The sequence below is a fragment of the Balaenoptera ricei genome, chromosome 4 (assembly GCF_028023285.1).
Source record: "Balaenoptera ricei isolate mBalRic1 chromosome 4, mBalRic1.hap2, whole genome shotgun sequence".
NCBI classification, from domain to species: Eukaryota; Metazoa; Chordata; class Mammalia; order Artiodactyla; family Balaenopteridae; genus Balaenoptera; species Balaenoptera ricei.
The window spans coordinates 1,557,145-1,579,653 of record NC_082642.1 but is presented as its reverse complement, the minus strand read 5'-3'; the positions used below and the strand labels follow the sequence as shown (position 1 = coordinate 1,579,653).

The following is a 22,509-nucleotide window of genomic DNA, read 5'->3' as shown; positions in this document are numbered from 1 at the left end:
GATTTTTCTCCTAATGTTCCTATCCTTTTTCCCTTTTTTGTTTTTTGTTTATTTTATGGGAAGTTTCCTTAAAATTCTCTTCTAACCTTTCTTTTGAAATAGTTTTCATTCTGGTTATTATACTATACCCTAATTAGGGTTAGGGTTAGTTTTCGAAAGCCCTTTCTTTTTCTCTGATTGCTTCTTTCTTTTTTTAAAAAACTTTTAAGTAGCACTTTATTCTTGTGTCATGGGTCCAACAGTTTTTCTTCTTTTTCAGAGGACACTAGTTACTTTGAAATTTTCTTCTGTTGTCTGCATTGTCTCTGTTTCTTCAATTTTTTTTTTTTTTTCCTTTTTGCCTTGGTCTGTGTCTCTTATGTTGGAGATTTCCCTAAAATGTTTGGTGATCCTTGGCTGTCTGTTTGTACGTAAGAGGATGGAAAAAGCTGATTTTGGTGGGAAGGGGAAGCCTGATGCATGGAAGATTAAGGCGGGAGTGAGCCAACCTCTAGAAGCCTTGCCCTCTGTTAGAGCACAGGAGGATCTATGGCTCTCTAGTTTTGGAGGGGGTAAGTCGGCCTGGTCAGAAAGCTTTCAGGGAAATGAGTGGGCAAAGGGGATGGGAAGTCTTGCAGACCAGTATGTAGGTTTCCCCCCAAACTATTCTATTTTCAATTTATTTCTGGCCCCTGCCTTTCCACTGGCAAGGGGGAGTGGCACTTTTGATCTCTGAGTCTCCAGAATCCTGGGATGGGATAGGCTTGCTAATCACTGCTCCCTGCTCTGCTGGTGCTTTGGTTTCAGCTTTTCCCTAGGTTAGTCACATTCAGCTATTGGGTTGCCAGCTTCCTAAAAATGTGAGTTGGTCTACAGTTTACATTTTTCTTTATTGCCTTGTGGATTTATAACTTTTACTTTCCTTTTCTGTCTTTTGAGGGGAGTTTGAGAGGAGATAAAAAGCATATGTTCAATTCTCTATCTTTTAGGTAATTAATAATTCATTATTAAACTTTGTAGATGATCACTGCATGGTTTTCCCTTAGAAGAGGACTTCTTCAATCACAAATATAATTAAATATGTCAGTACTTTATTTTATCATGGGATTAAATGTTCCACCGGTTAAAGGAACTCATATGTATTAGGGACATCTAGTGGACAACTTTAATTTAGCACCAAAGGCTTTAAATGCAGCAGGGCACTTTCTGAAACCTAGGAAAAGAGCTAGAAAGCATCACTTACTACCATCACTTACCTTGGTGTCTGTATGCAAAATCTCCCCAAATAGAAGTGTTTCCTCTATTATATGGAAAGAACATACACACATTTATTTTGTAGTTTATTTTAGTACATATTTTATTTCATCTTTATGGCTATCTTAAAGTCTAATTGTTGAAATTTAAAATGTTTCTCTACTAATATCCTTGTGGGAGATGAAAAAATAACTGACCTGACTGTTCTCCTTTCTTTATAACAGGCTTTTTATTCAATGAGGATTAGATTCTATTTCTTTCTCCTCTGGGATATTTCACTAGTCTATGGCTGGCCTTTCCTAGAAATTAATTGAAAAGGAAATGGCAGATAGGATTAAGCTGCTGGACCCAGCAGAGCATTAGAGGCCAGGCTTGGAGGTACCTGTGGCCAGCTGAGACAAGCTGCCTGTGAATTATGCTGCTCTGTGGTTATTAAGACTTCATGTTACACCAGTGAATTGAAAAGATGTAAGTTATCCAGTCTCTCAATCTTACCCTCAATAATTTACTTTAAAAAAAAAAAACCAAAAAACCCTGTTCTGGAGATTTCAGGCAAAAATTTAAAATTACTTCTCTCTTTTCATAACTCAAAAGGATTTTATGATTATATGTCCATAGCTGCAGGACCTGCTGTAGATATTCCTAAGCCTCCATTCAGCCAAATCGTGAGAGTTCCCACAGTGTCAAAATATATGAATAGCCAGTGCTTGAGCCAAGTGCAAACTAATTAGGATTTTAAATAGATCAAGTATGAGCTGAAACTTGCTACATAATTTAAATGCCATCTAGTGGCCAAATGTCATTTTTAGTCCTCAATCAAAACAGTTTTGGTGCCTTCTAGTATTTTTCTTAGAGTGATTTACCAGAGAGTTTTGAATTAGGGATACTATAGCTGCTTCTGCGCTTTGAGTGAAATGGATTTGGAATATTTCCTGACCATAAAAAATGTTTAACAGCTTGAAATGTGCCTAAGTCCTAGCTCTTATTCCAGATGCACCTGCTTGTATGGCGGCACAACAAAGAATTGTTGCTTGGTTTGGCTACTAGGTCATTAAATAGCACCAGTAGTTATAATTTATTACTTTGTAACTGATAAGTAAAAAGAAGTATTATATGTATTGTGAGGTAACTAGTATAGGAACAAAATTCTAAATAATGATGGCCAAAGGGTTTAAAGGATCAACAATTTTCAGTCTCAGAAAATTGAAGAGCTACGAGAGAGACATATAATTTGCCCATAAATGAGTGCCATGGGCAAGCAAATTAGTGTGATATAATAATGGTGGTGGTAGTAGCAGCAGCTAACATAATGAATGCTTAAGTGCCAGACACTATTCTGAATGCTCTGCTTGTATTAACTCACAACAACCTAATTAAATAGGTACTATTGTTATACCCATTTTATAGACAAAATTGAGGCACAGAATGCCCACTAGTGAAAGGCTGAGTAGGGATCAGAATATTTGGAGTGTCCTTTGGTCTCTGCTTTGGATTTTGGTTAGTACTACTTTGGTTGAAGGATTTTTGGAGAATCATGAAAGTCCCTTTAATAGAACCAGGGCACAGTCAGCCTTGATCATCCTGGGCTGGGGCTCCACGTAGGGCTGGAAATGTTGGCTCAGGGATGAGGTGGAGCAAACAGGGTTCGCTCTGGCCCCTGAACTACCTGCTGGGTCCTTGATATACCTTGGTTAGACCTACCTGCTCTCTTGGCTCTGTGGGGGTAAACTGCCCCTGGAGAATTGAGAGTAAATTTGACTTTTGTATGATTGTGGTCTGAGGTTATTTATAACCTCCTCTTCAGCTTTTTACTCCAGATAGTAGAGAGTTGATTGAGTGTAACCAAACTAGCTGTCTGTGTTTATGCAATAAATAGGACATCATTAAGCATTCTTCTTCTTGTTGGTCACAAATCTGGTTCTATTCTTTCACTTCTGGCATGTGACCAGTTAAAACCTTAACGATAATAAATAAGTTAATACCTCACACAGTGCTTTGTTGATTTCAGTGAGCTTCACAAAGTATTTTTGAGGTCGATAACAATGGTTCCATTATCCTCAGTATACAGATAAGGAAACTGGGACTCAGAGAGATTAAGTGGCTTGCCAAAATACACATGACTGCTGGCATAAAATTAAGACTAGAACACCTAGGCATTTCATTGCATTTATTAACACACACACACATTTTTCCAGGCACGCAGATGAATACGTGTGCATGAGTAAATGACGATGCCAACTGCATGTTAAGTAAGGTGGCCTCATATAAAAGTGAAACCATGATAACTGCAATTTTATCTGTCATCTCCTACTTTCTCAGTTACTGTTAGAGATCTTTGAAAGAAAGTCACAATTAAATCAACGCTATAGGTTAGATAATTTAGATGTTTTATACTCTCTCTCATAGGCAGAATCTAGGTAATCTTTCAAGGCTTACTCTAGTCCTCTTTTTTATTTTTTAATGAAAAAAAGTAGGATTATAATTCTTTAAAAAATGTTTTACTTGTATAAAATAAGCAGTTTTACAAGCTTATATGCCTAACACGATTTATCCAGAAGGAGGCAGCATTTTACTATTAAACTGATGCTTCTGCAAAGATTCTAACAAGTTGTTTTTTCTCCTTTTCTTTAAAGTTGTAGACTACCTAATCACACACATCCAAAAATCTTTCAGGGCAAAGATTCTTGGATATCACCAGAGCTTTTCATATTGAACAGTTATAAAATCCAAATCCTGCTCAGATTAAACACATCTAAAATTACAAGTAGCAAATCCATTGATAGGAACTGTTTTTCAGTAAAGATAATAATCAAAATATAGAGTTGAACAGAAGTTGGAGTAGAAGAAAGGGAAAATGAATGGTTCGATTATTGTGGAAACTTGTAGAAAATAGGTATTTGATCAATAAAATATAAACTTTAGATTAAAAAACGCTTTAATTCATTCAGAAATAAGGATAATGAATTAGTTTTAATCATCTACCTAGTTTCATAAATGTAACTTGCTTTTTCTTTCCTTGTTTTCATAGAATCACAGGATCTTTAGAAGGGACCTTGAAATTTCACATAACATATTTCAGTGATTGCTGGTTAGAACTCATTTCACCCATCTGGGGAAGTGCATCTATCTGTTTTCAAAGAATTAGGAAGAAAGGGATTCCAATATGATAGGGGAAGTGCAATTACGAGAATGACAGGGTGGCAAGGGGGACTTTTTCTATTGCCCTGTGTTTGACAAAAAGGGTCCAGAGCTCAAAACACTAACTGGGGTCTGCCACTTTCTCCAAAGTTTTCCTAAGGGTCTGAAGAACTGGGCATCAGTCCCCACCTACACCCCCTGCCCCTTAATACTCAGTCCCTGGTCTATAAAAGATGAGGGGAGTAGGTGATTCCTCCCCTTCATATTGGGGAGGGATTTCTCCTGACTCCCATTGCCAAATGAAGAAAGAGGCTCTAAGACAATGGCTTTTAGGGTCTACCCCTGGTGACCTCTGCTTGGATAGCAGAGTTGCTAGGCTATCCATTCCTACCAGAGCAGAGAAGATGGAAGCCAGGGAGAGCTGGCTGGCCATGTGGAAGAAGTGACAGTGGAACAGTGATCTTGCCCACCCTTATGTGGCATGGCCAGGGTGTGAGAAATTCCTTGGAACAAGGGAACATACGGAAGGCAAATATTCTTGAGCCACCTTGCTGTACAACTACCCCCCCACCCTGCCCAGGACTATGCACCACGACTTGGGTTATATTACTGAGATAACTGAGGGCGTGGGTGGGAGATGTCCAGCTAGAGCTGAACCTTCCAATGGGAAGATCCCTCTGGATAATTTTCACCTGTGCTCCCAGAGAGGTGGACTTTGGATACTGACATGCACACTCAGGGCTCACTGGAGAAGCAGAGCAGCCAACAGAGAGATGGCTACGGCTGCCCCTTTCCTTCCCCTTCTTCCTGATTCCAACACTTGAGAGAGAGAAGCCCGGCCTGGGACAGGTAGGAGAGGGTGTTTTGCAGCCAGGACTCCCTCCAACTCCATCTCACGCCAAGCAGTCAAGATTCCAATTCATGCCTTCTCTGGAGTGGTGGGCTAGGGAGGAGAGAGAATTTACATAGAGTTTGAAATTGAAATTTCATACATTTTTGAATAACCAAAAGTGAATAGAAAGGGATGCAATCTGGCCAGGATGTCATGGAGTGATAGGAAAGGGAAATGTGGAGTATAGATGAAGGCAGGTACAGTTCTGATCACCAGTTCCAGTGGGTCTAGCTTCCCTAGAAACAGACTGGAAAAACTTCAAGACTTCTAAGAGAATCACCATATCCAATATGGAACCACCCAAGCAGCAATGTAGAAATGGCTGAAGGTAGCATTTAAACATAGACAGGGTTAGATACAGAGTCCCAAGAATCCCTTGGCCTCTATGTGATGTGGAAGGATCCAGAAGTTCCTACTTGACCTGATGAAGGGAGAAACCAGAACCCTGCTTGGGCTGTGGTAGCAATGGGTGGGACCCCAGTGCAGGCTTCTCTTAGGCACTGCTGGAAGATGAGGTGGAGATAGACTCAGAGGATTTACAGAGCCAGCCTGGGATAAGGTGGAGCCAGTTAAGAGGAAAAGACCCTCGAGACCCCCAGCTTTGCCAAAAGATCTGACCACAAATGTCTGCAGCAGGGTACGAGCAGGTGGTGCAGGGGACAGCTCTGAGGACCCCAGTCCTGGAGTCAACCACCCCCTTCAGCTGCCCCCAAGGATATGCAATCTCTGCCCTACCTGTTAAGTCCCCATCTTGGGAGGAGGGAGGAACAAGAGAGGAGAGAAAAGTCTTAGAGGGAGTTTGAACTTCAACTGACTGCATATTTATCTGGGACTGTTTAAACCAAAGTAACTGATTGATTCTTAACTGGTTAAGTTTGTATCTCCCTTTATCCCATCCCATCCCACCACCTCAAAAAGTGGGAGTGGGGATATATTAGACTTTTGGGGCTGCCATAACAGAACACCACAGACTGGGTGGCTTAAACAACACAAGTTTATTTTCTCACTGTTCTGGAGGCTGGAAGTCCAAGATCAAGGTGCCAGCAGATTTGGTTCCTGGTGAGAATCCTCTTCCTGGATTGCAGATGGCTACCTTCTCACTATGTCCTCACGTGGCAGAGAAAGCGGGCTCTCGTGTCTTTCCCTCTTCTTAACAAGGGCACTAGTCCCATCATGAGAGCCCCACTCTCATGATTTCATCTGAACCCAACCATCTCCCAAAGGCTCTGTCTCCAAACACCATCACATTGGGAGTCAGGGCTTCAACATCTGAATTTGGAGGAGGGACACAATTCAGCCCATAGCAGTGGGCTTGTGAGGAAGTTTATATCATTTATAGAAAAAGCATGACACCACCATCTTTTGGTGTGCCTAAATTATAGTGTGTCATTAAAAAACAAATTCCTTGTAAACCTCCTGAGGGCAGAGACTTGATTTAGCTCACTGCTGTGAGCTAAATCAAGAGCCTACCACCACAATGACTGCCAGAGAGTAGCAGTCAATAAATATTCATTAAAGAAATAAATAAATAAGTTTTCTTTTCATTTAACTGTTGAATAAATTCAATAAAGCTAGAGATTTCTGATTAAAAATCAACAAAGAAAAAGAAATTCTAGGGCTTCCCTGGTGGCAGAGTGGTTAAGAATCCACCTGCCAATGCAGGGGACACAGGTTCGAGCCCTGGTCCAGGAAGATCCCACATGCCGAGGAGCAACTAAGCCCGTGCGCCATAACTACTGAGCCTGCGCTCTAGAGCCCATGAGCCACAACTACTGAGCCCACGTGCCACAACTACTGAAGCCCACGTGCCTAGAGCCCGTGCTCCGCAACAAGAGAAGCCACTGCAATGAGAAGCCCGTGCACCGCAAGGAAGAGTAACCCCCGCTTGCCACAATTAGAGGAAGCCGCGCACAGCAACGAAGAACCAAAGCAGCCAAAAATAAATAAATAAAATAAAATGAATTAAAAAAAAAAAAGAAATTCTACCACAAGTGCTTTTAGTTCCCCACCTTCCTACTGTGGGAAAGGTGTTTGTGTGGGGTGGGTAGAGAAAGAGAGGGAGGGGTGGAGGGAAGGAGAGAGGAGGAAGTACTAAGAGGCTGGGAAGGAGAAAAAGAAAATTAGAGGGAGATGCGGAAGAAGAGAGGGAGTGTCCTGAGGAAGGGGGAGAGACATAGTGGGAAGGAAGGAGAGACCGGAGGGGGGGACAGGGACTCAGAGATGATCAGAGTAGTGGAATTTGCCAGAAGGATTGGAATCTGGGGGGAAAGAGGAATTAGAGAGGGTTCTCAGGGAGTCTTGCTCTATAATGTGTGGTGTGACACCCTCCTGATCTCCTCAAGGCCTTTTGTCAAGAAACCCATTCCTCTTCCCCTCTCTTCTAGTTGCTTTCCTGTTTCCATCTTGATACTTGGGTGTGTTGGAGGATTCAGTGTCACACACTCTTCACACAGTGGTGATCCGGTCTAAAGTTTAACAGTCAGATGGAGTCTGACTTATGTCTAATTCCTTGTGTTGACATTCATGACATCCTTTCCTGTTTTGTCCTATTGGAGAGCAGTCTGTCCCTGACCTGTTTAACAGCCATTTTCACCTGAAGTCTTATTGGAAATCAGCCTCCCAATTTTTCTTTCCTCACTGGAATACCTCAATTTCTTTTCTTTCTCTTCTTTTTTAGGCTGCACTGTGCGGCCTGAGGGATCTTAGTTCTCCGACCAGGGATCAAACCTGTGCCCCCTACATTGGGAGAGTGGAGTCTTAACCACTGGACTGCCAGGGAAGTCCCTCAGTTTCTTTATTCTTTCCTCCTAGGTTGCTGTAGGCTTTCCTTCTGAGTCCTTTAATCATCTTTAGCCTTCTTTGGATTTGCCGTGGACTTCTTCAGCTAATTAGCCTGGAGGAGGATTAGCAAACACCACAAACAGTGCTTGGCTTGTGTATTTCTGAGCCATGCTCTATCTCTTTCAATGACTTTATATTTCTTCAGACTATTTGCTTAATTAAATAAAAGGCCAAGTTTTAGTTACAATGGTCCCAGTGATTTCAACTATCAGCTGAGTTATAACTCCTTCATACTTAGATCTCACTGCCTTTTGCAACAATATTGGCTGGAGTGTCGAGACTGGTGTTATATGAGGTTTTTTTCTGGTAGTCTATTTTCAATGTAAAACTCATAGTGAATATTTAGAAGTATGATTTATTAAAACGTTTAGAGTACATGTTTACTTAAAACTAGAGAACTTTAAGTCTACCACAAATGTCTGTTTTGGTTGATTACTTGCCTAATGAGGCATATTACTTTAAAAATGCTGAACATTCCATTCAACCATGTGGGACAAACTGGGAATTCTGAAGGATTAAATTTCAGTCCAAGAAAATGGGAAAATTCCATATAATTAAGAGGAGACGGGAAGAAGGAAATGGTAAGTTTGTAATTTTCTGGGAAAAAAATTAAAGAATTTTTTTCTGTATAGAAAAGTAGGGGAAGGGGTTATAGAATTTTAAAATATATTGACTTTGTGTCTCAGGGTAAATTTTGTGGTCCACTTTAAGTCTTGAAAATAATGTTTGCAATAGCCAATTGGATTAGTTATACTGAGAGCATCTTTCACAGTCAAAGACTATGTGGAGATAGTCCTGTGACGTTCGAGAATATGAACAAATACTTCAGTACACATGATCCCAGGCATGAAGTAATAGATGTAGTTTTAAAGGCTTTCTGGAGGCTCTGTTGAAATTTTTTGGATAAGGTCAAAGGTATTTTGAAATGTCGAGTACTTTATTTTGTTTTTGACCAAAAGAATAGAAAAATAAAGCTATGCTTAAGTCAGTGTTATAGGTGCAAAGCAAAGTAAAAATTTGAGCTGCTAGGTGAGGCCAGGAGTGGGTAAGAAGTATAAAAATTAAGGAGAAATGTATATAACAACATTAGCCAAAATAAATCTGGAAATGTAATTCCAACAAGTCTTCACCTTATTTCATTTTTTGCCTCCTTCCTTCCCAACAGCTCAACATTCTTATATTTAATTAAACCTGATATTAAGAATGTTCTAGAATCCAGTTTGTGAATTTCAGCCAGTATATTACCTCCTTTAGAGATACATTATATTTTAAGTCTTTTCTTTCTTTCTGAAAGATGAGCTTTGTCCTCAGTAAAAGGAATTTCAAAGTCAACAGAGGGTGACGAAGAACTATTTTTTTTGAAGCAGAGAGTCCTTGCTAGTACAGTTCTGCTTGCCTCATCTGTATGTATTGACAGTTTTTGTCTATAAATATTTCTTCATGTAAGTAAGGTACAAAAAGTCAGAGAGTCCCAGTTGATTAAGTGGAAACTCATCAAGTAACTTTGAGATGGTCATACTATTAATAGAATTTTTTGGCCGTTCCCTGACATAAGCCAAGAAGTCTTCACTGGTGTGTTTTCTGGAAATATTGCAACAGCATATGTTACCGAGTTAGTAACAGTTCTTCCCCAATACATCTACCCCAAGAGTATTGGGAGAGACTTTTTTTTTTGAGAGACTTTTAATTAAAGAAAAAAAATAGCAAATTTGTAAAATAGAATATACTAAAAATCTGGACTATTTAAGCACAATGTTTTAAAAGAATGACTCTATTACACCTGTGAAACATCACCCATATTCTGTCTGGTAAAATAAAAAAGGAAATACTTGGTTGAAGACAAGAGCAGAGTTCATGTCTTCATGATCACATATCTCAAAATCAAAATATAAATTCATTAAGTTCATTCCAAGGATTTGTCAGTTTGCATATGATTTATTCTTGTTAACAAGGGCCAATATATTGAATTAAAGCTTTATATCAAACTTCTGTCCTATAGGACTTAAAGTAAACCAGTCTGGATGACACACGGGTATGATGCAGAAAATCACTAATGAAAATAAGGCAGGATTCCAAGTATATCAGATGTCTATGTTTGTGTATGATATATATTAAATAATGGATTTGCGATTTCGTAAATCTAAGGTCTTGTCTTGGTTTTAAGATTTTGATATTTCAATGACCCATCCAGACCCTTTCATCATCATTCCTTGACTATCCCTAAGCCTCTACTTCTCCACTTCTGCCAACCCTTGGTATGTTCATACCCTAGACCTCATCATCACATGGAAGTACTTTACCACTGAATTTTTTTTTCCCCTTTGACTACAACTTTTTCTTCAACCTCCCCCATTTCTCAACCCCTCTGAAATGGTTGTTCTTTCAATCTCACCCTTGGCACTCCTCCATGTAGCCTGCGACAGGCCCATTCTAGCCTCTTGTCTCTGTCTGTTCACTTGGGTCCTGGAATCTCATCTAGACAAGACTTGGTTCTTGAGAATGCGTATTTAGGAAGGAGAACAGCCTTGATCTCATTGTGATGTCCTTCCCCTTAACACCTCCCTCCCTCTTCTTCCAGTCTGTGGGCCCACCATACCCTTTGCTCCCAGCTTCATGTTTGGGAAAGAGAGAGCCTAGGGAAAGCACATCATATACGTAACTACCTCTGCTCAGAAGTGACCCACATCAATCACTTCTGCTTACATTCTATTGTCCAGTAGAGCTGCAAGGGAAGCAGGAAAATGTAGATGTACACAGAGATATCCACGGGCATTAATAGTTTCTCTGACATCTACCTTGTAAGATTGTTTTGAGAATTATATATGATAACATTTGTAAAGTATTTAGGTCAGTGCTTGGTAGATAGTTTTCTCAATAATTATCTGGTATTTTTTACTTTGATGAAAGTTGTTTTTCTCACTGTAAGTGGATGAGTTAGTGTCCCACTTTATATATTTCTGTGAGTTTGGTTAATGCGAGCCAAAGTCAGAGAGGCTGCTTCATACTCAGAGTGTTGATAAAACCACATTTCTGGGTCTTCATATACAAAGACTACCTAGAAACCACTTAGAAACACCACCTTGTGAAGTCACATCTTGGGGACAGTCGTCTCTGAGGTGAAATTGCTCAGTCACATTTTTCCTTCTGATCTTAGCTGGGCTTTCAATATTAAGAGCCCTGGGGCAGAGTATATATGTGTCTATCTATCTGGATTTTGGGGGCTGTCCTTAGTTATCACTAGCAGGCTCCCTTGTCCTATTCCCCACAGCAGTTCCTGAGGTTTTTGTAGGATACTTGCTATGGAGTTTCCTCCTGGCATAGCCTGGTGTGGGCTATCCTGCTGCTTACTTCATAACCACCAATACTCCAGCTGTTTTACCCGCTAATACTGACCCTGAATATGTCACCCTTTCTAATAATTTCATGCCTTTATATCTTCTAATGCTTCTGCCACTTGCTTCCCAGATCAGGTCACCCCCTGACCTGATCTGGGAAGCAAGGAGGGGCATGGCACATCTGCCCCACCATCAATTTTACTCAATGGTGAGACATAAAAACTATTATTTTTTATTTTGGAACAAACATAAACACATTAGGGAATAGAATGTAAATCCTCTTGAATTTTAAATCTAGAACTACAAGAAAATTTCTTCTATAAATTGGGTGGAACTCTGGCTCTGTTTCTAGTTTGATTTCCTTTGCTGTGTGGATACACTGGGGGAAGAGGTAAGGAGCACATCTTTTCTCAATTGCCCCTCTGGTTAACTTGGACTTGTTCTTGCTGAGTCTCATATAGAACCTGTTCCAGCACGGTATCTTCTGATAGGCCATTCCTGATGTTCTCTGGCTAGCAGAGATGCCTCTTTTTCATTCTCAGAGTCGTACAGGGTTCTCTTATGGACTTTGTTTATAATTTTATTATTTAGTTATTTAATAAACACATGCAGCACTTACTAAGGGCAAGGCAATCTTCTAAGTAATGAATATATGTTAACTCTCACAACCACCATATGAAAGAGGAACTGCTTTGTGTGTGTGTGTGCGTGTGTGTGTGTGTGTATGTGTATGTAGGTACAGTTGACCCTTGAACAACACAGGGGTTAGGGGCACTGATCTTCCACATAGTTGAAAATCCACGCGTAATCTATAGTCTGCCATCCATATCCCCAGTTTCTCTGGATCTGAGGAGTTATCAGCCAATCACAGATTGTGTAGTACTGTAGTATTTATTATTGACAAAAATCCCCATTTAAGTGGATTTAAGTGGAGATCTGTGCAGTTCAAACCTGTGTTGTTCAAGGGTATCTGTAGATATGTGTGTATGTGTGTGCACATGCGTGCATACGTGTATGAAACACTGAGGCACAGAAGTCAAATAACTTTCTCAAAGTCACACAGCCACTAATAGGCTACAAGCCAGAGCCAGAATTCAAACTCAGATATCTGACTTCTAAATTACTATGTTTGCTGCCTCTTGCAGTAATTGTTGGGTAACTTCTCTTCTTCTCTAGACTATTAGGGCCTTGAGGACAGAGTTTTATTGATCTCTGTGTCCCTCCAGCCTAGAATGGGGCCAGGCACACAATAACGGTGCAGCAAATGTTGGCTAACCCTCTTTACAGAGAGGGTGGAAGTCGCTAGGACTGTGTGCCTGGGCCGAGTTTTACCCCCTTAATCACCCTGTCACCTTCTCTATGTAAACAGCCCATGACCTCTAATTGCTAGAGGAATCTTAAACTCATTTCATCCTGGGGCTTCCCTGTTGGAGCAGTGGTTAAGAATCCGCCTGCCAATGCAGGGGAAATGGGTTCGAGCCCTGGTCCGGGAAGATCCCACATGCCGTGGAGCAACTAAGCCTGTGCACCACAACTGCTCAGCCTGCGCTCTAGAGCCCGAGAACCACAACTACTGAGCCCGAGAACCACAACTACTGAGCCCGCGTGCCACAACTACTGAAGCCCACGTGCCTAGAGCCCGTGCTCCGCAACAAGAGAAGCCACCGCAATGAGAAGCCCAAGCACCACAAGGAAAAGTAGCCCCCGCTCACTGCAACTAGAGAAAGCCCGCAAGCAGCAACGTGGAAGACCCAATGCAGCTAAAAATTTAAAAAATTGAAAAGAACCCCCAAACTCATTTCATCCTGTGCTTAGTGGAACAAGATGTGAAATTTTTGTATAAAATAACTTTTGACATTTTTCTGGAATATTTCAATAATATCTTTGACTGGGAATTGTAGGATCCCAATTTCCCTCTGCACCCTGTTGTTTATGATTCTAGGAAGTTTGGTTTGGTTGTGCCTGTTCAAGGTTTGTGGAAGTTTGGGAATCTGCATGCCAAGCTCTGAGACTTCAGTCTGTATTACCTGCCCTAGAGCCATGATGTCAGGGGCGGACTCAACCAAAAAAAAAAACCCAAAACACCCAAAACACCACCACGACCACCAACAAAACAATGACAGCTTTAAAGGATTTGGAAGTAGAAGAAAATGTCACTACCTGCAGCTTCCCTTGAAATCTTTCCTAAGCCACATCTCGAGAGGGTGTTTTGGAACCACAACTTTATATTTCCTGTTAGCTAAAGCATTTTGAAAACATACTTGTTGCAAGTGATGACTGGTTAGAAAGAAATTCACTGACTGTTAGCTCCACAGAGAAGTAATCATCAGAGCTTAAGAAATCAAAACCATATTTTTCTTAGAAAATATGTTTTTCATGAGTATCAAGCTGGGGATCTTCCTAATTTTGTTTATAATCAAAGGGAGGGCTTTGCATTGAAGCACATTTTGACTCTCCTGTGGTCCTGGTTTTCCCTGGCTGGCCTCACCTTCTCTCTCTCTCTTTCTCACACACACACTTTTTTGTTTGTTTGTTTCTATTTGGAATATTTTGAGAAAATGTGGTCTCCCTGCCATCAGCCCCCATGTCAACATTTATTGATTCACTAATATGGTAAACCGCTGTATAACTTTTACCATTACCTAATGTGCATCTGATTTTCTTTTTCAAAAACTGGAAATAGTTATACATGTCTTTCTATTATCAGATAGTTAAAATTATGTCAGAATTATTCTCTCTCCCTGTTTCCCTCCAACTCTTGCCCCTCTTCTCCCATCTCCAACTCTAGAAACAAGTCATGGATGTTTTTACAGTCAAAGATTACCTTGAGGGAGGAAATACTTCTATTTCCTCTTGAGGGCAATCTAGAAAATTCTGCTAACACTCTAAGAGGTGTGAATCACTACAGCAAGTCCAAGGGGATCATATAGTTGAATTCAGATCCTGAAGTAGTTACTTTGGATAGAAATGGCTTTGCCACTAATTGCTCATCACATATTAAGGGCTATGGGCTGCAAAGATTATAAATAACAAGAATTTAGGGTAGTATATTTTAAGATACTTGTTGAGTATTACCTGTAGTAGGTAGACAGGGTATGAAAAATATAACTGACAGTCAAAAATCAATGCTTCACATATTCACAATAAGAATGTATATGTATGTATGTATAAATAAATACATACATATATTTATTTATGGCCTTTCTTATCCCCCAAAGGATTTAAGATTATTTACCAAAATATACATGATATAAAGAGATAAATAAAATAGAAAGCAAGTGGATGAGGGTACCTAAGGCCCTAAGAGGGTAGGAAAGATGCAGATGCAGCTAGGAGTGATATAAGTACCTGCAGAGTGTGCTGTAAGGATGGGTCTCTGCTCATGTTGGGCTACATGGGTTCTTTGCTACATGTCTCTTCACTACATGTTGGGTTATATTTGCTCAGCAGCTAATATAAAAAGAGACATAGGCCCAAAACTGACTTAGCAGGAGAAAAGCCATTTCTGATACTAAGAAGAACAGGAGAACTTCTCATAGAGGGTATAGTAAAATAATAACCACAGTCCTCAGCAATATCCCCCGAATAAGTGCAGTGATGAGTTTTATTTGGTTGTTCCACGATCCAGAGTGCCCTGAGGCTGGCTGATACTCACTTCTCCAGAAATAGTTGTTTTTCATTTGTGAGCTGCATATAGTTTACTATGGCTCAGGAATCTTTGAGGAAGGGAAGATGGCAAAATGTTATTGTTTTTCTAGATTAAAATAGGCAACAATACTTTGGTAGCTGATGTATAGCCAATGTAGAATCAAACAAACTACATATATATTGTTAATCTCAGAAGTAAATACAATTTTTCTTAATTTCACTGAGTAGTTATTATTATTATTGCTTACGGTCATTCAATGCTATTTATTTGAATATTCCTCCTATACCTTCTAGCATGTGTATAGAGGAAAGGGGGCAGAGGTTAAGAGATTTAAATAAAATTTCCTACATGTTTCCTGTGTTTGCATTAGACTCAAATTTTTTTATGAAAGTGATACATGTTCATTGTAGAAGATTTAGAAAATACAAGACAGACAAATGGTATAAAATCTCACCATCTAGAAATACCTTTGAGGTGTTATATAGTGTATGTCTTTATGTATGTGGTGTATGCATTGGCTTAGTTTCCTAATTTTATGTGGGTTACCTAACCACAGCCATAGAAACTAAACACCATAGTTTCTCTACTTATGACTAAGCAAGGCTATTGATTTTCTATTTACTTTGAATTTACTTTGAACACACAAGTAATGTGGAATGGGAAGAAAAACACAAAAACAGAGCTTTGAGTATAAGGCCAAAACCTGAGATAAAGTCTGACATTCACAACTGGCACCTACCCCTTTCTTAAAAAAAATAAATCCTTTCAGGTCTCAGCTTCCACAAAGCAAAAATGTTACCAAAGTGCTGGTGCTTCAGAAGGTGGGATGCATACTCTCACCACTTCTATTCAACACAGTGTTGGAAGTCCTAGCCACAGCAATCAGACAAGAAATAAAAGGTATCTAAATTGGAAGGGGAGAGGTAAAATTGTCACTACAGTAAGTCCTCTACATATGAATGAGTTCTGTTCCAAGAGTGCATTCGTAAGTCCAATTTGTTTGTAAGTCCAACAAAGTTAGCCTAGGTACCCAGCTAACACAATCGGCTATATAGTACTGTAATGTAATAGGTTTCTAATACTTTTCACACAAGTAATACATAAAAAACAAACACAAAAAATAAAGAAAACATTTTAAATCTTACAGTACAGTACCTTGAAAAGTACAGTAGTACAGTACAACAGCTGGCATACAGGGGCTGGGAACGAGTGAACAGGCAAGAAGAGTTACTGACTGGAGGAGGAAGTGGAGGTGGGACATGGCAGAGCTGAAGGATCACCACCAACAGGAGACGGAGGGCAAGTTGCAATTTCATTCACACCTGATGTTGTTGGCACAGGTTCTGGTTCCTTGCTGGATTCAATTCTATCTACCCTCTTGAAAAAAAGATCCAGTGATGTCTGGGTAGTAGTTCTTTTTTATCTCATCATAGATGACACAGTAGCACTGGATTGCATTCTGAATGGCTGCTGCAACCTTTGTGTACCATTCTATGTTCAGGTCCTGTGCCTCAAAAACTAACAGTGCCTCCTCAAATAAAGAAAATCCCCTTGCCATTTCCTGCATCATGAATCTCTTCAGTTCTTCAGTTGCTTCTTCCTTTTGTTTCTCTTTGTCCTTTCTCTGGGCCTCCAATTCCATCAGGCCTTCATTAGTAAGCTCCTCATGTTGCACAGCAAGGAGTTCAGTGAAGTCGTACTCTTGCAGATCTAGCTCCAGCTTCTCGATGAGGGTCAGTAAGTTGTTGAAGACCTCTTTGGACTCCTCATCCACCTTCTCAGATCCACAAAAATTGTGAACAAACTGCGGGCAAAGGTTCTTCCAAACCCCATTCATGGTGATGGCCGTAACCTTACTCCAAGCAAAGTCAATGTTTTTTATGGCCTTGTAGATGTTATAGTCCATCCAAAATTGTTGCAAGTTTATTCCTGATTCATCATTCACCTTTACTGATGAAAAGTGTGACGTAAATAATATTTCTTGAAAGTCACTATAACTCCCTGGTCCATAAGTTGGATGAGCGATGCATAGTCACATCTTTGAAAGTTCACAACTTGAAGGTTCATATGTAGGGGACTTACTGTATATGCAGATGACATGTACTATATATAGAAAAGCCTAAGGACTCCACACAAAAACTACTAAAACTATAAATGAATTCAGCAAAGTAGCAGGATACAAGATTAACATTCAGAAATTGGTTGCATTTCTTTACAATAACAATGAAATATCAGAAAGGGAATGTAAAAAACCAGTACCTTTTAAAATTGCACCAAAAATTAAAAAAAAAAACCTAGGAATAAACCTGACCAAGGAGATGAAAGACCTATATGCTGAGAACTATAAAACATTAATAAAGGAAATTAAAGAGTATTCAAAGAAATGGAAAGCTAGCCCACAGTCTTGGATTGGAAGAATTAATATTGTTAAAATGGCAATACTACCCAAAGCAATCTACAGATTTTAAAAAAATATTTATTTATTTATTTATTTATTTATTTATTTATTTAGGCTGCACCAGGTCTCAGTTATTGCATGCGGGATCCTTGTTGCAGCATGTTCAGTTGTGGCACACAGGATCTGTAGCTGTGGTACGTGAACTCTTAGTTGCAGCATGCATGCGGGATCTAGCTCCCTGACCAGGGATCGAACCCAGGCCCCCTGCATTGGGAGCATGGAGTCCTACCCACTGGACATGAGGGAAGTCCCCAATCTACAGATTTAATGTGAACCCTATCAAATTACCCATGACATTTTTCACAGAACTAGAACAAATAATCCAAAAATTTATATGGAACCATAAAAGACCCAGAACTGCCAAAGCAATCTTGGGGAAAAAGAACAAAGCAGGAGGCATAACCCTCCCAGACCTCAGACAATACTGCAAAGCCACAGTAATCAAAACAGTGTGGTATTGGTACAAAAACAGACATATGGATCAATGGAACAGAATAGACAGCCCAGAAATAAACCCACACACTGATGGTCAATTAATCTTCGACAAAGGAGGCAAGAATATAAAATGGGAAAAAGACCATCTCCCCAGCAAGTGGTGCTGGGAAAGTTGGACAGCTGCCTGTAAATCAGTGAAGTTAGAACACACCCTCTCACCATACACAAAAATAAACTCAAAATGAAGTTTTGAGTTTTGGGGTTAAACATAAGACATGACTCCATAAACCTCCTAGAAGAGATCATAGGCAAAACATTCTCAGACATAAATAGTACCAATGTTTTCTTAGGTCAGTCTCCCAGGGCAATAGAAATAAAAACAAAAATAAACAAATGAGACCTAATCAAACTTACAAGATTTTGCACAGCAAAGGAAACCATAAACGAAACGAAAAGACAAACTACAGAATGGGAGAAAATATTTGCAAATGATGTGACTGACAAGGGCTTATGTATGTATGTATATTTCCAAAATATACATACAGCTCATACAACTCAACAACAAAAAAACAAACAACCCAATCGAAAAATGGGCAGAAGACCTAAACAGACATTTCTCCAAAGAAAAAATACAGATGGCCAATAGGCACATGAAAAGATGCTCAACATTGCTAATTATTAGAGAAATGTAAATCAAAACTATAATAAGGTACCACCTCACACCAGTCAGAATGGCCATCATTAAAAAGTCTACAAATAACAGATGCTGGAGAGGGTGTGGAGAAAAGGGAACCCTTCTACACTGTTGGTGGGAATGTAGGTTGGTGCAGCCACTATGGAAAACAGTATGGAGGTTCCTCAGAAAACTAAAAATAGAATTACCATATGATCCAGCAGTTCCACTCCTGGGCATATATCTGGACAAAACTATAATTTGTAAAGATACATGCACTCCTATGTTCATAGCAGCACTATTCACAAGATCCAAGACATGAAAATAACGTAAATGTCCATCAACAGATGAATGGATAAAGAAGATGTGGTACATATATACAATGGAATACGACTCAGACATAAAAAGGAGGAAATAATGCCATTTGCAGCAACATGGATGCAACTAGAGATTATCACAGTAAGTGAAATAAGTCAGAAAGAGAAAAACATTCCATATGATATCTCTGATATGTGGAATCTAAAATATGGCACAAATGATCCTGCCTACAAAACAGAAACAGACTCACAGACATAGAGAGCAGACTTGTGGTTGCCAAGGGGGAGGGGGTTGGGGAAGGCATGGACTGGGAGTTTGGGGTTAGTAGATGCAAACTATTACATTTAGAATGGATAGACAACAAGGTCCTATTGTATAGCACAGGGAACTATATCCAGTTTCCCGGGATAAACCATAATGCAAAAGAATATAAAAAAAGAATGTATATATGTGTATAACAGAGAAACTTTGCTGTACAGCATAAATTAACACAACACCGTAAATCAACTATACTTCAATTTAAAAAAATACAGAAAGTGGGATGCACTGTGCAAATGCAAGTGTTATTGCCCTTGTTAACTAACCTGGTGGCTTGGAAGTTGTATAAGAGCCCTGTGATGGGGGTCCTGACCACGTGCTCTTGACAATAATGAGGAAAAAGAGGAGAAGTTAGAAGGAACACTCTGAACCTAGCGTCCATGATTTATGGACACCAGAGATCATGAAGTCAAATCTGAACCCCTCTGAGCTAGTCTTGTTTTCTTTGTTGTCCTTCTTATCAGCATTTCCTTCTTTTCTCTGCTTAATTTCCACTTTCCTTTTCTCTTGTTCCCCTTTTTCTTTCTTTTCTTCTTTCTCTTCCTCTTCCTCATCTCCTTCCACTCCTCTCCTCTCCCTTCTCTATCTTTAATTGACCTGCATTCTAGACATTTTCTGTTAAAATAGGAAAAGAACAGTAGGACAGAGCCCTTAGAATTGAGTTTGAATTTTGAATCCCAGTGAAAAACTTATATAAAATCTATGACAATCTTGGCTTTAACCAAGCCCACAGCTTAAAAAAAGGTGATCATTTCTTTTGGACACTCATATATGAGATTTATGGGTGGGTGGGGGAATCTATAATTCCAGCGTCACTGCTGAGGGTGGAGGTGATCGTCTTGGCCACCAAAATGATTGCTCTCAACCGTCCCTCCATTCTCAGTCACAGCTGCTGGAAATTAAAACCCTGGAAAAGTTATCTGAATTTTAGGAGAGGAGTGGACTTTTTCTCTCATGAACCCTATAGGAAGTCTGCTACTTTCGTATATAAAGCCTTCTTGAAAGCATAAATGAAAATTGAATATCAAACATATAAGGTAAGTCTAATTATACCAACTTAAACACAATCTTTAAAGATGTATTTCTAACATATCATATGATATGTGCTGTAATTTTGATCTTTTTTCCCCCTGTAATAGAACACTCTGTCACTTGGGTTAAGTTCAATGAAAACATTTGAATAGGAATGCAATCCACAGCTTTTGGCATGTCCACTGATTTTCATCTTCATCTCAATAGTATTACTTTTATGAAACCTATATTTTTCACCAATATCAACCATTTCATTTTCCTATTTTCCACTACATTTTATAAAATGCTAATGGCAAAATATAATAAAGCGGTCAAATTCTTTCTACAGCACCGCCCTGTCATAAAGATGGCTGTGTTGGACAAGTAAGTGGCTGACTGGCCTTAGGTAGCTCCCCATATCATGGCTCGAATTGTTTGTTTGGAAGCCAAGAAAAAATTCAGAATGTGGCCAACAAACGTCAGTTAAAGGGCCCTAATGTATGATGTGTGTAAAAAAAAAAATGTGGGTTATGCGGAATTTGTATTGAGGGAAATATAGGACCTGTATATTAAAAAGTGGATAAGGTAGGAAAAAAATAGCCTAAAGGTAAAATCTAAACAACAACATCATCATCAGCAACAACAACAATGAAATGACTAAGTTGTAAGCATAATAAAGATTTTAATTGTTTAAGACATGCATTTCTATTATTTTATTTTATTTTATTTGGGGGGTGGGATGGGGTTAAATGAGATGTGTGTTGAGGCAAAAAGAGACAAGTGAGAAATATTTCTCAGAGGCATTGCCATTTTAATATATTTTCCCTGAAGCATCATTAAAGTTGACAGGAAAAAGTAACAATTGCAACTATGAATAAGGAAGGTGACAGAGATGTATCCATTCTCAGTTCAGCAACACTATTGTGTTCCAGGTACTTTGGCAATACAAAGCCGATCAAGATGCAGTCTTTACCTTTGAGGAGCTCCAGATGCATTTTGGGTAATAATGAGAGTACAAAATAAAAGGTGGGAAAAATCCAAATTGAATAATGAGATTTATTTCATTTTTCAAATAAATATTATATTTTATAAATATAATATTTTATTTTAAAATTTGGAACAGTAGTAAATATTTAGAAAAGTTGTAAGCACAGTGCAGGACAGAAAACTTTTTGTTTTCCTGAACAACTGGAGAGCACATTGCTCACCCGATGTTTTATCATTCTTAAATACCTCAGTGTTCATTTCCCTACAAGCACATTCTCCTACATGACCACAGAATAACCATCAAAATCCGGAAATTAACACTGAATCATTGCTAACTTCTTTTTTTTTTTTTTTTTTTAATTTTTTAAAATTTTATTTATTTATGGCTGCGTTGGGTCTTCGTTTCTGTGCGAGGGCTTTCTCCAGTTGCGGCGAGCGGGGGCCACTCTTCATCGCTGTGCGCGGGCCTCTCACGGTCGCGGCCTCTCTCATTGCGGAGCACAGGCTCCAGACGCGCGGGCTCAGTAGTTGTGGCTCACGGGCCTAGTCGCTCCGTGGCATGTGGGATCTTCCCAGACCAGGGCTCGAACCCGTGTCCCCTGCATCGGCAGGCAGATTCTCAACCACTGCGCCACCAGGGAAGCCCTCATTGCTAACTTCTAATCCTCAGCCCCCATTTCAGTTTTGCCAATATCCTAATTATGTACTTTATAGTAAAAGGATCTGGTTCAGAATCACACATGGTATTTAGCAGTCATGTTAGTCTCCTTCAGTCTTGAAGTCGGTTTTTCTTTGACTTTCACAACCTTGACACTTAATAATCACATGCTAGTTGTTTTGTACAATATCCTTTAATTTGGGCTCGTCTGACATTTCTTCATGATTATATTCAGGTCATGAATCTTTGGTAGGACTGCCACAACATTCTCTTTGCTACACCTATCAGGTGATGTACAATTTAGATTTGTCCCATTGCTAATGAAGTTCACTTTGATCACCTAGTTAAGGTGGCATCTGCTTTTCCATTGAAAGTTACTCTTACTCTCTTTGGTACTTTGAAACTGTTTCTCACGAAACTTTTAATGCATTCATGATTTAAATCTGTTTGGAGTCACGGTTTCCTGTTTTATTCAATAGGTTATAATTATTATTTTTATTTTCATGCTCAAATTATCCCTGATTTGGCCAGTGGCAGCCCCCTCCAGCTGGCTTCTCTGTCCT

General features: G+C 39.4%; 1 protein-coding gene across 4 annotated transcripts in view; it reads right to left on the bottom strand.

Annotated features, from left to right (window-relative positions):
- VEPH1 (ventricular zone expressed PH domain containing 1) overlaps positions 1-22,509 on the bottom strand; it is a 291,970-nt gene that overhangs the window by 6,640 nt on the left and 262,821 nt on the right. The window contains exon 14 of one of the 4 annotated variants that reach the window (XM_059920044.1): positions 1,236-1,279. The exons of 1 other annotated variant lie outside the window; for it this stretch is intronic. In XM_059920044.1, the coding sequence (XP_059776027.1) occupies positions 1,236-1,279 (44 nt within the window). Of the gene's footprint in view, positions 1-1,235; positions 1,280-4,241; positions 5,315-6,502; positions 6,533-22,509 lie in introns of those variants that run through there. 2 more of the 4 variants (XM_059920047.1, XM_059920049.1) reach the window with 2 other exon arrangements.